At 39.9% G+C, this 15,964-nt stretch overlaps 1 protein-coding gene across 2 annotated transcripts in view; it reads right to left on the minus strand.

The window, feature by feature from the left end:
• Window positions 1-15,964, minus strand: part of LOC133441707 (cGMP-inhibited 3',5'-cyclic phosphodiesterase 3A-like) — an 86,293-nt gene that overhangs the window by 27,805 nt on the left and 42,524 nt on the right. The window contains exons 1-2 of one of the 2 annotated variants that reach the window (XM_061719284.1): window positions 7,639-7,721; window positions 807-1,052 (exon numbers count right to left, since the gene is read on the minus strand). In XM_061719284.1, the coding sequence (XP_061575268.1) occupies window positions 807-1,052; window positions 7,639-7,704 (312 nt within the window). In that variant the 5' untranslated portion in view covers window positions 7,705-7,721. Of the gene's footprint in view, window positions 1-806; window positions 1,053-7,638; window positions 7,722-15,964 lie in introns of those variants that run through there. The other variant, XM_061719283.1, reaches the window with a different exon arrangement.

A 15,964-nucleotide genomic window follows, 5' to 3' on the forward strand; every position in this document is an offset into this window, starting at 1 on the left:
GGCTTTCCAGTCCAGTACAGGATCCAGTAAAAAAATGTTATTGCTTGTTTTTAACTTTTAAACTTTCATGATCCTGACAGTTCCCAGATCCAAACTCAAAATCAAAGGTGATAGAGCTTTTTCTGCTGTTGCTCCCAGTCTACCTTTAACAGTCTACCTTTTAGCATCAGATCTGCACAGACCACTTATCATTTTAAATCATTGTTAGAAGCACACCTTTATGCACTGGCTCTTCCACCCAGTTTGAGCATGATAATTAGCTTTTATTTTTCATATATATCTTTTAAATTATATTTTATTTTTTCATTTTATAACTGTTGTCCTTACAATCTTAGTAGATGTTGCTTGTTTGATCTACTAAAAGACGAATGTGTGTCAATGACATGTTTTGTGAGAATCCGTTTAAGAAGGGTATAGATAGCAATAGCTTTCTTGCTTTCTTGTGGTATTAGAAAAATGCTGAGATGGCTCCACATCATAGCAAAACCCAATTATTCAGATGTCACCTGATCTTTTTGTGGGGCAGGAAGCTCTCCAATATATCTTTGTAAGGTTAAGACCTTCATATTGGGTGCAATTGTTAGTAATTACATATATCTACTGATTTTCCTATTCATGGGACTGCTCTGCTCTGTACAGACTGTTTAACTTGTGTTTGAACAAAATTACAGTATTCCTTCCTGGTATTTTATCTTCATCTCCTTCAACCAGTGAACACTTACTATTAGCTTGCGGTAAAGCTGCAGTTTTCATCTAAATGAAGAGCAAACGCATCAATGAACAAAAAAAAAGAGGATAACATCAACCTTTGGAATGGCCAATCTCTCAGCTTTTTCTGGCCCATCTTCCGAGTCAGAGCAAGGCTGTGTGTCTGCGGCGATGCGAGGTCGGTGGAGCGGTTGAAGGTGGATCTGGGTGCTGAGGAGGTTGCTGACGGCCTTCAGAGAGCTGCAGGTGTTAGCGGGGAGCGAGGGGTCTGCCAGCAGGTCTGAGATCAAACCATGGGCCTCTCCCATCACCGCAATGTCCACGACCACACTGGTGCCGGAAGACTAGAGGACGAGAAAAGAAGGAAAAAGGGGAACAAAAGTAAGACATCTGTAATACAACGATGATGAAGAAGAGAACAAATGTTGCACCCCACTAATACAGATTTATTTCTTTGTAAGTAGAAAGAAGATATATTTGTCTGCACAATGAAGACTGAAAAAAAAAAATTGCTCCAACTTTGTCTCAGCTTCATGTCTTTCTGCACTCCAAACTGAACAATAACGTAATGCTTGTTTCTGCGTTTTACAGAAACAATACCGAGGACAAATGAATGACCACATAAACAGACAAACAGCAATATCCATGTACAGAGTAACATTCCCGACTCCGACTGCAGCCCTTACTGTCTAAATACGTATAGTTGTTTTTAATTCAACATATTGACTGATGAGTCCACCAAATGTGTCAAAGGTTAACCATGTGTTGTTTCTGTAATTGCATCCATTTTTCTAATGTCAACATGTGCTAATCAGCTCCTCTTTAACTTCGAATCAATTACCTCATTCTATTAACCCCCCCCCCCCACACACACACACACACACACACACACACACACACAAACACGCACTCATGTGCGTAACCAAACAAAGTCTAAATTGAGTTTTAATTGCAAACATATTTTTAGCAGTGACAACTTTTAATATGTTTGAAAATAAAAGGCAGCCTTTCAAAGCCTTAAGAAGGTATTAAAAGGTGGACAATTTTATATCTAATTATCTATCCTTTTTTTTTTGCGCGGGGGGGGGGTCATCAGTTCGGTCATTTACATTCCTAGATAAACTCTGTTTTCTTTAGTTGCAGTTGGCCACACCAGCTGAACCAGTTCAGTGCGAGCATTTAATGGCTCATAGTGCTGGACAGTGTTTGCTTGTCAATGTAACCAACTCTCGCTTGATTGCTTGGGCAGGATCCCTAAGTGTCACTTTCTTTTCTCTCTTTTTAAAGAGCAGGTTGATTAAGTGAACTTCAATAGATGTTATCTAATGACTCTAATGGAATCCAATAGAAGTGTACCTTCTATTGTAAAGTGTGATTCAGTATCATCAAAGGGTGTATTTTAACTCACACTGCAATGTCTTACTCAACTGCACAAGTAGTTCTGGTGCCTAAACCTAACAAAATATAGACTGAAAATAAAACATTTAAAACAAATGTAAAAAAAGTCTTTAATATAATAAAAGTCCTATGGTAACATGCACATATATGTACATAGTGACCCAGATTTGGATTTTGTATTAAAATGTGAAGGTCTTTATAATACTAACCATGATAGCGGTACAGAAAACACAAAAGATAAGAGGCATACTACACCTTAACAAATAAAGACACGCCGCCAAAAAGTGGATATTTGAGATCAAATAGAATATTCCTTCATTAATTTCTACATACAGTATATCTGGTCTGAAAAGCCAAATCTTATGAAACGACTGAGTCGCGTATCAAAATCAGAGCATGTTTTCCACTTTCCACTCCTGTTCTCCTCCTGCATCTCTCTCTGCCAGCACTTCACATGATCTCTCCATCCATGAGCCTCAGATCCCCCATCTGCCGTCCAGCCGGAGGCTACGAGGCCTGACGACTGGCAGCAGCTTCTGCTTTTGCTACTTTCCTTGTCCTCCTGCCAAACTTCTTCATTGTGTTTATAATTTCTTTTTTTTTCTTTTTCATCTCCCAAACACGCAAGTTTTTTAAAACCCACAATTTTTACATTCTACATATGCATTACCTACATTGTGTTTTCACTTACTTACGCCTGTACCTGTATAAAAAGCTGCAGCAAAACGCAGAGATATAAAAGCGACAGCAGAAACATCCTTCTACATTCAGACAAAATTACAGTTGATTCCCACAATTTGCTACTTTTAACAGACCATATTAACTCTTCAAACATGGCAGGGCTTGTGGCTGTGAGGTGACGGGTAAATGCATCGAGCACATAGAGCAACAGTTTCCTGGAAGAGCTTGTGTCTTCATGCATGCGCGGAAGAGGGTGCACGTATCACCTCAACCTGAACAAAACCCATTAGACCACTCCAGAGCTTTATGACATCCTGCTATTGTGACATTCACCTATTACCTGGCAGTAATGGGCTCTGTTCAGCTAATGTCAGGGAGGGAGGGAGAAAGTAAGAACATGAACATGAATATGTGTGTGTCTATAGACAAACACACACACACGCACGCACACACAAACACACACACACACACAAACACACAGATGAGAGTTTAATGGCACTGTCCTCTCTACTACATTTTGCTTGTTGGATTTTGTGCTGTTTTACTCGAAGCACAAACCACAGCATGTATGTGAATTTGTAAATGTGTTCACTACAACGGGGCAGCTGATGGAGCGCCACTGAGCGCTGCTCTGGTAGAGACACAATGGAGACACAAGCGAGAGAAGGTTATTGATCCCTCTCAGCATTAAGACCAAAAGGACACAACAGAGGGAGTGATCGTCAATGAGTATATATACTCACTCATATACTCATACATATACATATATATATATATATATATATATATATATATATATATATATATATATATATATATATATATATATATGGGTGTGTGTGTGTGTGTGTGTACGCACTGACAGGCTTGAATGTACCAGAACTGCCCCCTTGGGACCAGTCTGTGAGGCTTTATGGGTAATTCAGTGCACGCTGCACATAGAAAGATGAGTCGTAATCCCTCAATAAATGCGGTGCACTGTAACAGAAGACGATATGACACTTTGGCCTCTGATGGACATGGATAAATGAAATGAGATTTGTGTATATCAAGCTCCTAAGAATAGAAAAGCTGATTTGGATCACTTGTGAAGCAAAAGCAGGGCTGCACTAAATATCGAATGTTGGGTTGCATGGTGATAAGATTATGGTCAATCTCGATGATAAGACTTGACCATTTTTATTCGATACGGACAGGGTCTTCCAGCCAATCAAGCATAAGACATAGCAGGCGTTAATGACGCTAATCAGGAAGGGAAGCATTTATAATGTGTTACGTTATCACTTTGTTTAGGACTTTCCATGTTACTCTGGGAATTAAAGAAATGAGTGAAATGAGTGAACCTGTGACCGCGGACCGCCAAACCGTTGTTGCACATGGGAGCAAACCTGTGTTACCCTCGCAAGCCGACGAAATTGTTGATAAAAAAGGTACACACAACATTAGTTGGACTCTGAAAACTGATTTGGAGCAGTTTGACACAGTCTGCAAAATATGCCGGCATTCTGTGGTAACAAAGACGGAAAAGAATCTGAATGGATCTGGCTTTCAAACTCATGGAAAATATTGAAAAGATTCAAAATCATTTAGAAGCAAAATATAAATTGTAAAAATAGTGGCATCTTCAGTACAAAGGGCAAATACAGAATGAATCATTTTCAGTATCTTCACTGACCAAATCTGTTGGGTTTGCAAAATTTTATTAATCTAAAATTTGATCCCAGCCACACTTTAAAAAAAAATATGAGAAACATGTAAATGAAGCTACATACAATTAGCACCAACTTGAACGATATTACAAGCACAGATGAATTGTTCAAAGGGGAAGGTGTCACGATTAGGTATAAAAGAAGAACCCACCAAAAGTTTAGTCTTTCCAAGTACAAGTGGATTGTGGCTCACCATTTTGTGGTGAACTCTGTCAGAGAATCATTGACCAATTAAAATAAATAATTTCTCAATTCAATATTTCAAAGAGCTCCTGTCTTTAAATCGTGACCTTTGAATCCTCAGGCAGCAGTGCATGAATAACCCTCATTCCACCGCAATCAATATATGCACACAGGCTCTGGTTCACCGTGGACAACCATTTTGGCTCCAAATAGTCAGCTGCTGTATCCAGACATGTAACCTAAAACTATATTACACAAACAAGAAGCTGTATATCAACACTCAGAAATGGCAGTTCTTTGGGCAGAAGCTCTTTTCAGATGGACAGAAAGACAGACAACTTATGTTCTGTGGTCAGCTGAGTCCAAGATTTAGTTTTTTAGCTAAACGTGAGAAACACCGCTCAGGCTGCCCATGCTGGAAGCTGCAAAAACAAGAGGTCGTGAAGGTACGGAGGTTTCATCGTGGTAAGGTGACTTGTCAGATGTGAAGATTTTATTATTGTACTTGTATTTCACCTTGACAATGCCAGATCTCAGTATTAAACAGTGTTGTTTCACAAACGCAGGGTGTACGTGTTTGACGGGTCTGCTAGCATTCAGACCTGTCTCTTTTTCAAAATGCGTAATGCAATCATTCTGAAATGTTGTATCCCTAAAAATTAATCATACAGATTTTTTTTTCATTAAACTGCAATAGTAAGTCTTTTCATTTCCCAAATTATTTTAAAAAAGTATCCGTGGAATCGGTGAATTATAAACCTGTCTTTGCAAGCTTTTGTTGGTGTTGGTGGCGTCTAAGTTAAGATTTCCATACATTTTCAAATTTCTACAAAGTCAATCAGTGAAGACACCAAAAATGATTTTACCAGTCTGCTGCAGGACCACACGGACAACCAGCCATGCACACTCACACCTACGGTCCACTTTGAATAAACAATTACTGGGAAACTTAGAAAGTTAATTTCTAAAAGACAGTTCTTGCAAAACTACAATTTGACTCCATGAATTCAAATGCTTTCTTAATGATAGAACACCAGAGCTTTGGCTTCTTGGCCCTGATCTAATCAGTTCCCATTTAATAGGCTCTCAGAGATATTTGGGGACATGAGAGATGAGTAGCTCCTGTTCCTTGAAGAGACATATGAACAAGATGAAGTAACTGGAGTAAACCATGCAGACGGATAGAAGCCAGAATAACACACTGCTAGAGATGTCTGCCTATAGTTCCCAGGGTTCGCCTCATTTATAACCGTATTCTTTGACACCAATTCCCAATTTTAAGGCTAACACCACACCGGTGGAATATGACATACCTTGAGGATCAAATTTTCACAGCTGGCTTGCTCTGTATATTCAGATCAACTTGATCATGACAGAGCATGTAATAGCTAGTTAGTCCACAGGACACAGGAACGTTGCAGTTTCACCAAAAATACTCAAAGTTTGTACTTTTGCAATATTTTCTTACTCATTGCCCCTGCAAACATGCAGTTTATGGATGGCTATATCATCATATGGATGTTCTTGCTCCAACTCAATGACATCAATGTTCGACATCTTTCTTTATTTGTTAGTAAGCTTTGATGTCTTCCTACATAAAGTACACATTCGTCACTGTTGATTTGGCCACAAACGCTTACAAGGAGGGAGAATGGATGGTTGGAGGGTTGGAGTTCTCCAGTTATCTTGCTGGAGACCTCACACCTCCAACACACTTTCTCAGATCTTTCACTTTTCAGCTTTGCTGTTACTTGCAAAAGGTTTGTATCAAGCCTTAAAATTTCAAAGTGAGGGCTAAAAAAACAAACACAGAGTTTAGACATTTTTCGATTAATGGGCCACATGCTCTCTGGCCTCCACAAAACTACAGCCATGGGATACATTGCCATCTCCTTAGATCCGTCTTTTGGCAGTGCGTACAAACATGTATAAACTTGTGGTTTATACAAAGCTCCACATATGAACCACCCCTTTTTTTCCCCCCACTCCTTTTCACAATTATTTTTCATCAGGTTTCTCTCATCTTCTGTTGCCCACTGTCTGAATTTTCCCACTCTACCCATAACACTCTCCTGAGAGACAGTTGGGAAAATATTTAGACCTGATCGGGCATAAAGGCAGATGGTGAGGGCAGAGATGGAGAGATGAAAAAGGAAAGGGGTGACAGACACACACGGAGAGAAGGGGCTGAATCTAAAGGCAGCCGATGGCCAGTCAAGTGAAAGAGAACAGCTTACTCCAGCAGACCAGCTGAGCTCCTCCACAGCTCAGTCTACGGCACAACAGTAAATACAACACTGCAGTAGAGTTTTTTTTGTTAATAGCAGAGAGCCTGTACAACAGAGAGCCTATTCAGCGTCAAGAACTAATGCTGGAGCAGCAAAAGAGCATGCCAGAGGTGAAGTTCATGCTCTGGGTCAGGTTGTAAGATTGCAGCACCTCACATTTTTACAAGACTATTATTAATAAAATTTAAAAAAATATATCATTTGTGGATTTAAAGACTGTTGGGGCATGGACTGGGCTGGTTAAGTTAAATAAACATTATATTTCCTTTTATAATTAATCCAACTCAAATCAGAATGGGCAAAACTGCTGCTGTAGCAAAGTCAATAGGTAATAAATAACAGACGCTGAATCGGAGATGAAGGAGGTGTGCAAACCATTGTGTTGTGGTGAGATAACACAGAGATAACACAGCCATCTCCATATAACACGGTTCTCAGTAAATAGTAGGCTACCCACCTACGAACAACAGCAACACTGACTCTTAGCAGCATCGTCACCACTGTCTCACATCCGTAACTGACCTAAAAACTACACGCCCAATTTAGACATTACTTCAAGTTGTCCTATTTAAATCATCTCATCATTACTGATTAAATGATGTGCACACGCTCCTCCCTCCATGCACGCGCGCGCACACACACACACACACACACACAACAGCATACTGAACCTGTTTGAGATGTGCATTGTCTTGATGTCGTCTCATGGTAGAAGCTGAGTTCCTCCTCTGCATCATTTATCTTCACTGTGAACTGCTCAACCACAAAACTGCAATCTAGATTCCTGATTTGTGCAGTTTGAAGTGTCTTTTTACTTCCTTTTACCCTGATTCAACAATAACTTACGGTCTCAGTCCAAACATCTAACATCTAGAGCAGCACTTCCTAACCCTCTCCTGTCCTCCTCTTCTCTTCTTTCCTCTCCGCGGCTGCTTCATGAACCTCCCTCCATCCTTTCACCCGCCCCTGCCTCTGCATCTGCCAATTGCAAGTGTTCAGCAGCTCTGGGGTGAGAAGACCCGTGGTACTTGGAAATCGGTTGTATTGAAAATACCTGGTTGCCAGGATACATCCGGACAAAGATCAAAGGGACTCTTCCATAAACCATAAAATAGTTGTTTGGGACTCAGTCGGAGATAATTACAGGACGCCTACTACTTGTCAACTACCGACTTGTCCTGTGATAGCAGCTGATGCTTGACAACCGAGCAGTGAGCGAGGTGTACTATTGGAAAAGACCTTTCTACATCGGGAAACTGTGATGTACAGTACATCGATTCATTTAAATGTCTGTTCAGATGACAGGTTTCCTGTTTTCATGGAGAATATCATCATTAGTTGTGGTAAGTTGGTGTAATGTGAAGAAAAAGTCTGGTTAATATTTGACTTTTAAAATGTGAGACCTTTGTTAGAAAAAATCTAACCAATGATATCTATGTTTAAAATAACAAATAAAGAAATAAAAGAAATCTGATCCAAGCCCATTCATGGACCAACTTAACAAAAAAAAATACTGTAAAGTGAATTGAAATATGTGATGTCATACTTGTTCTTATGAAAAAATGTCTTTTTCCATCAGTAAAACAAAAAAAATATCGTATCATATCATTTGTTTCACAGTTTTGGAATTTAGTTCCTGTTTTATTTTGAAACACTGGATGCGTCCGAAATCCCATACTTCCACCCTAATGAGTAGCAAGAACAGTATGTGAGATTTTTTAGTGCGTCCGAAACATTAGTATGTACACAATAGTATGCGCTATCCATACTCATTCCGGAGAAATTTATTAGTGTGGATTGATGGACACTAGCTGAGCAGAAACTTCCCACAATGCAATGCAGCGGTGTTTGGTTGCTAAGTGCGGATACGTATATATCATAAGTATAATATTATGTATAATAATATTATTATATAATATTAATATTATAATATTTTTATATAATAATATTATATAATGTAATCTTGTTTCGGCCAGGATAAACGCTGCTACTGCTGCTGTGACGGAGTTGTTACCATGGTAACAACTCCCCCTCCCAACGGCAGGAAGTGACGTGTGGCTCTGAGTAGTACGTCCGAATTAATGCACACTACTGATATTTACTCAAAAGTGTGCCAAACTTAAGTATACTTTTTGAGTTTATACTGTTTAGTATGACATTTCGGACGCACCGCCTGTGTCCTTGTGTTTAAGTTATGTATTGACTTCCCATCTGCCCTGATTGTGTGCACCTGTGTCTCGTCAAGCCTTCTGTGTATTTAGTCTTGTCTTTCCCTTTCTCCCTGCTGGTCTGTACTGATTCCGCCCTCCTTTGGCGCTTTTACACTAGTTAGTATCTACTCAGCCCGACTCAACTCGCCTTGCCCTCGTTTCTTTTCAATACCCAGATGAGAAGTAGGAGGGTTGGAGCGAAGCTGCTGTGACGTATTTGATTGTGTGATCTAAACGAAGAAGACAACAACACTAAAGATGTAGAACATGGAGTATATGATATATGTGCTGCTGGGTCTGTGGCTTGTGTTCGATACCAAGTTAAAAAATGAGAGTGAGAAAAGCTTCAAGCGGCAACGCTTTTTAAAAAAAAATTGTTTGTCTCAGTGCTGCAGAAAAGTCAGCTGGAGCCGCGAGCAGCTATGAAGTGACAGAGCTCCTGGTGGATCTGGTCGTTCCTTATCGCCCGTCTACTGTACATCCCTTTTTAATTCTCTCCTCAGCCACCAGGTTTATGAACATCTGCACCTCAGAGTTGGATCATGAAACAGACTTTTGCGCTGCCATTGCCTGTCGAATAAAATGAACAAGAAGTCGCCGTTAGAGTCGCTCTTTCGCTGATTTCCGCCTCCTGACTCAGACGTCTGACGGCCCCGCCCCCCGACCAATCGGTGGCCTGTATTGTGATGACCTCGGCAGAATAGATACAGAAAAAGTATCTACTCGGCACGCCTCGATCCGCCAAGACCCGCCTCAAACCCTAGTGGAAAAGCGCAAAACCGAGGCAAGGAGAGTTGAGTCGGGCTGAGTAGGTACTAGTGGAAAAGCGCCACTTGTGTCCTGTCAGGTTTTTTGGTTTTCTCTAGTGGTAAGCTCTTGTGTTTTTGTAGATCCTGCTCAGCAGCCCTTTTGTTTTTGATTTTAGTTAATAAATCAACATTTCTTTTTAATTCCTGCCTCTGCGTCTCTCCTGCATTTGGGTCCTAATCAACCACTCTGTGACAATTTGTTTAGCCAAGGACAATTCAAATCTAAACAATTCAAATCTAAACAATTCAAATCTAAAGAAAAAAATCTGCACCGCCTGTAAACTATATTTAAACTGTCACAACTCCAATGATCAGCCATTCATTTTGGACAATCTCACCAGCGTCCCCTGGGTAACTGGAGCTCCTAGGAATTCACTGTATTGCCGTAAAAAAAGCCTCTGATGCATCTTTGATAAAGCTAACATGCCCATAACCAGCTAGCATGCCCATTATATGCACTACAACCAGGCTTTATTGGCAAAAAGGAAGAAATTAGTTATTAATGTATTAATGTAGCTGAATAATAAGAAAAGAACATTTCATTATTTCAGTCCAGATTATTTAGTTTTTTGGTGTTGACTAATACATCTGGGTTGACCCGGTGTAATATGTGATGGTGAGGAAATAAAGTGATCCATGTGAAAGTCAAACATTAAGGAATTTGTTGAAATGTTCTGGCCAGATTTAAGAAAATGAAAATCCGAGGTTAGTAGGAGCGAAGGAAATCAAACACTTGTGACCTTAATACCGCCATTTAAACAAAGACCTACTTTCCAGTTGAATTAGCAGAGGAAATTATGCCAAAAGCACATGCTTGCCTCCTGCGGTTTCCCTGTGTGGTGCACTGACCTGAGATCTGCTTAGATCTCTCCCGTAATGCCACTTTGGATGGCACATGATCTGGAGATGGTACAATCATAGAAACGAAAGCCACGTGTCCACCCCACGCTACTATAGGGTAACGTATGAGAGCAAAACGTCTCCTTTTCTTCTGCTGTCCCTCTTTAATTTACCCTTCCTCCACCCAGCTCTCCATCATGCTATCTAAAAATTAAACAAGAGAATGCATCGCTGATGAAGACACAGAAAAGAAAGCATCACCCTTAATACTGGAAGGCTGATCTACATACACATCTAACCTCTCCCCCATCACCATCTACATCTCCGGCCTCGCTGCAGCAATTTTTAATCTCTCCTCAGTAAAGCCGAAGTGGGATTCATTTTCACACTAAAACAACAAGTTATGACGGCTTTGTGACGGTTAAAACAGCTAAAAATGACAGGTTTGGCTCTTTCCTTATCATTCCAGTCCTTGTTATGCAGCAGACTTAACACAAAAATCTTAATAATAATAATAATACATTTTATTTGTATAGCGCTTTTCTTGATACTCAAAGACACTTTACATTAGTAAAAATCATAAAAGCAGTACATTCAAAGACACTAAAAGTGTCTTAGTCTTGAATCTGCATCGATCACGCAGGGTGAAGATGCAACGCACAAAAATAGGCGGGGCCGCAAAAGGTGGAAAGCAATCAACACTCGAAGACAGCACAGAAATCATTCAGTGTGACAAATGTACTGTACTCTCCTGACCTACATTACATGCTGCTAACAGCTGCTACAGCGATGGAGACCTGATAATTCAGATCCTGCAGGATCGTGACGAATGCAGAGCCGACAACAGTTGTGGGATTGACTTGAACATTTGTCGTTTTTTCGTGTTTTAGACAGCGTCAAACTAGTAATACAAACTAATTATATAAAACCTGAATTATACTTTTATACAGATTGAAAACAAACAAACAAAAAACTGCCTGAGAGAGACAAAAACACAAATACGATTAAAACAAAACCTGAAATGTTAAATTAGTGCGACTCTTTTCAGTACAGTTTTGAAATGAGGACATCAATGCCTCCTTTTTGATTCTCAGGTTGTTTCACAGTTGTGCAGCCCTTATGTCTCGAGCCTCGGGGGCTGGGAGCAACAGAAGGACTGCACATCCGAGGGCACAAGCAGCAGTGGTCGGGGTGAGAGGGTACATGATGTCAGATGGAGCACGGCTGCTCAGCTGTTCAGAAACAAGCGATAAAAATTTGAAGTCAGAGCTGAACACCACAAGTAAACAGAGCACCAAGGTGAGAACAGGAGACGAGTTGATGAACGTGGGAGGCTGGAGCTCTGGGGAAACCTGGCAAATAAGAAGTGAGAGTAATCTAAAAGAATGGAGACAACTGTACATGACAGTTTGAACACTAAATATGGAAGGGGATAACCTCAATCTTTGTATCACTGCTGATTGGACTGAAGGCTTAATTATTAATAATGGTTAAATGTTGAGAAAATCCCTTTTGCATGAACCCCTTTAGGCTTAAAAAGTGTGTTGCTCTGTGTGATTTGGATTCTGTCAAATGTCACTGCAAAGCTTGTTTCTGGACAAACAACAGATGTGCGAGTGACACGGCTGATAAAACTACATTAATAATGGGTGCAAAATAAAAACGCTTTATTTAAACTGTAATGTTAAAGTGATCTTCATCCACTTTTATTTTATTTTTTTCTGGACAAATTTCCTGCCTGAATATGATGATTCATCATGTCCTTCCAGGTTTATAATAAAACATTGGACGGTTAACCCAGTTTTTGTATATTCAGCATTCTCCATCAGCTTGATGCAGGTCAATAACTTGACCCTGCAGACGCGGGGTAGCATCTTTTCCACCACCACAGGATTTGTCTGCCAACATATTGGTCTAAAGAACGAGGAATTACTCAATAACTCATTAATTCTTTTTTTTTTTACTGTTCTTTACTTGTTTGTATTTGCATTTTACATCACAGGTATTGACTGACTTGCTAAAAAGAGCTTTGTATAAAACAAAGATTAGCGTATTCTCCTAACCAACGATTAACTGACTAAAAATAGGCATCATTTGCAGTGGTGCGTATTAGAACAAGTATAACTGCATGTCTGTGTGTGTGTACGTATTTGACTGTGAAGTCCCTGGCTGTCATCGCTGGATGTCAGAAATAGGATGAACTGACGGCGTTGCCGTCATCTGCTGGAGATGACTTTGCATTTTGAATGGCAGATGGGAAAATCTGTCTAATAAAGTGGATTTGTGTTCATTGTGAGCTCCCCAGGGGGTCTGGAAGAAAGGTTGTTTGGAAGAATAAAAGCCAGCTACATGCAATTCTTTTATCGTGTACACTTACATTGAAATCCTTTGGAGGATTTTTTACATTTTGTGATATGGTTTAAGAAAAGAACGATATTAAATTCATGATGCGAATCACTGTGCTCCACCAAACGTGGAAAAAGTCTGTTCTCTCCATCTCAAACACTTTTTTTTTCTTCTTATCATGATGACATCAAAGGACATGATGACATCGCAGGGCATTATGATATCACAGGGCAGACATACATTTATAAATAGCTATAGGTGATTGATTCATTACAACAAAACATTCTTGACTTTTTGCGAAAAACATCACCACTGTTCACCAAAGAAAATATCCTAGAAATGAAGATGGCAGCCCTGGGACATCTTTCTCAAATGTTCTTGAGGTCATCTGTGAACCAGGTTAGAGGTCAGCTTTTTTCCCCTCCTGATAAACAACGTTTTCCCTGTTTCCTGGAGTCCAAAGTTGGGGTAATGCTCACCTTTGGAATGTTCCTGCCTGGTGCTGCCTTGTCCCTACTAAACTTTATGGGGCAGCCTGTTTACGCCAAGCTAAAAACCAACAATAACAGTGATCAGTACCATTAAAAACTAAATAGCATGGGTTTTCTCCGGGTGCCCCGGTTTCTTCCCACATTAACCCCCCTCTCCCTCCATGCCCAATGAGAGGCTTATTCCTTATCCCCTAAGTATCATAAATGGAGCAAAGTCTTCTGGGGTTTTGAGTCAATATGAAGGTTTCTTTTTTTGAACCATTTGGTCAGGCCTTACATCTCATGTTAGGCCTTTCTTTGTTCAACAAATGGCTGTGGCCTAGCAAGATAGTTAAATGAAAAAAGAAAAGTTCCTTTGATAAAAATAGACCGTTGATCTTGTCTGATCAGCATTTTGTATTGATTAAGAATATAGCCATATATTAGAAAGGTTTTCCTTTTTTTTTCCTTTTTTTCCCTAATACTCAGAACTACCAGCAATAACAGGTCAGAAGCCTATAAGCCAGTCTTTTTTTAAACATATCCTATAGCCTATGAGGGGATAGGAGGGGGGAGGGGCATCCGCTGCAAGCCTGAAATGGGAGAAACAATGGAAAACACACACCGGGCACACAAGCCTTTGGAATCTGCGAGAGAGAAAACAAACAAACACTTTTACGTCTCACTCATGCTGTGACATCCTCCCCTGCACTGCCTCGTCCCTTGACAGACTACATAACTGTCCAAATACAGTTCTCTTGTCAAGTGAAAAGGGGGGCTGGCAAATCAGGGGCCTAATGTACTTCTGAATCACATAATCTGTGACAGCTCCGTCAATCATTCTTAATTAGACTGCCACTAATTTCTTTTTTCACAGTTTGTGCTTCAACAGCGGGCTTGGCGGTCCCACGCTGCACAGTTTATCTTGTTGGGGCAGCAGATGCTTGCATCAACACACCACTCTCTGCAGAGGGAGCTCTTTTTGTTGACTGGAGCAGTGCTAGTCTGGGAGGACGAGGGTGGGGGGTGGTTGTGTTATGTGCAAGGTTGAAATACTTTCACATGGACACATCTATTATCTTCTATTAAATGCTTTTATGCAAAGGAAGCAAAATGTGCATTTAAAGATATTGCTTCACAAATATCTGCAGTAATGTATTTTCTGTAAATAATAACCTCAATGGACATAAATTCAAACACTGAAAAGGCTTTACACATAATGACCTTTCAAGGTTCAAAACCGGCTGGAATGCATCCTGAAATGGACAGACAGGACAACAGGGGTCATGTAGTCTGTATTAAAGTCTCTTGTTCTTTAAAGAAAAAAGAAAGAAAATAATGATAATATTAATAAAAACAGTGTTTTCCAGAAGTAAAACTCTGTGAAAGGTGTAGAAACAAAAGGAATAAAAAAAAGACTTGAAGGAAAAACATTATGCAGAGCAAAGGACCACAAAGAGACGAATAAACAGAAAAACCAGAAACCCCTGCTTTATCAACAACAGATGAATTTATAGCCAGTATTCTGGGTCATTTAGCTATACAGTACATTGGGATATCTAGGAGGGAATCACACATGTACACATGAAAAAGGATATGTTGGCTGTTGGCTGTTGGCTGTTTCACAATACAAAGCAGCAGATGAGTCAACCATTGTCTCGTGCCAGAAAGTCACAACAATCTATAAATCTTCTTTCTCTCAGAGAAAGTTGCAACAGCAAAGTCTTCCAACAATGTTAGAGCAGCCATCCTTGTGACTATAACTCATCCATACTGCTATTTACAAAACGAAAAAGAAGACTACATAATAACATTTTTCTCCCATTTACGCTTCACCGTAGCAGACTGAAAGGTGCACTTAAAATGTGTGTATGCATGGCCTGAAGAGTGTATGAGGTGCACATTCTCGCTGTATATTTTTTTAGTTTTACAGATACCTGCTTGTATTGAGGAAAAGGAGTATGCATGATTTTTGTGTGCAGCACTTATGCATGAGGCTGCAGGACTAAGTCCTTGGCAGCACATCATGTACAACAAAAAACTCAAAAACAAAATAAAAATAAATAAAAAAATGAAAAAATACTACTTTGGATTGTTTTTACCAATTTGAGCAGAAATGTGTTCTTTTCACTCAGGAGGCTGAGGGACAAAATAAGTATACATGAGTATACATATATCTGCAAAAAAAAAAGGCAAATTCAATTGGAAGCTGCTGAACCAAAGCAAACACGGACTTGCTTTCCCCGTCTGCATTCAGGGAGATACAGTCGGAAAGGTCTCAAACCACAGAGGCAGAAAATACAGCAACAAACAAACAAAAAA

This window comes from Cololabis saira, chromosome 4 (assembly GCF_033807715.1).
Source record: "Cololabis saira isolate AMF1-May2022 chromosome 4, fColSai1.1, whole genome shotgun sequence".
NCBI lineage: Eukaryota > Metazoa > Chordata > Actinopteri > Beloniformes > Belonidae > Cololabis > Cololabis saira.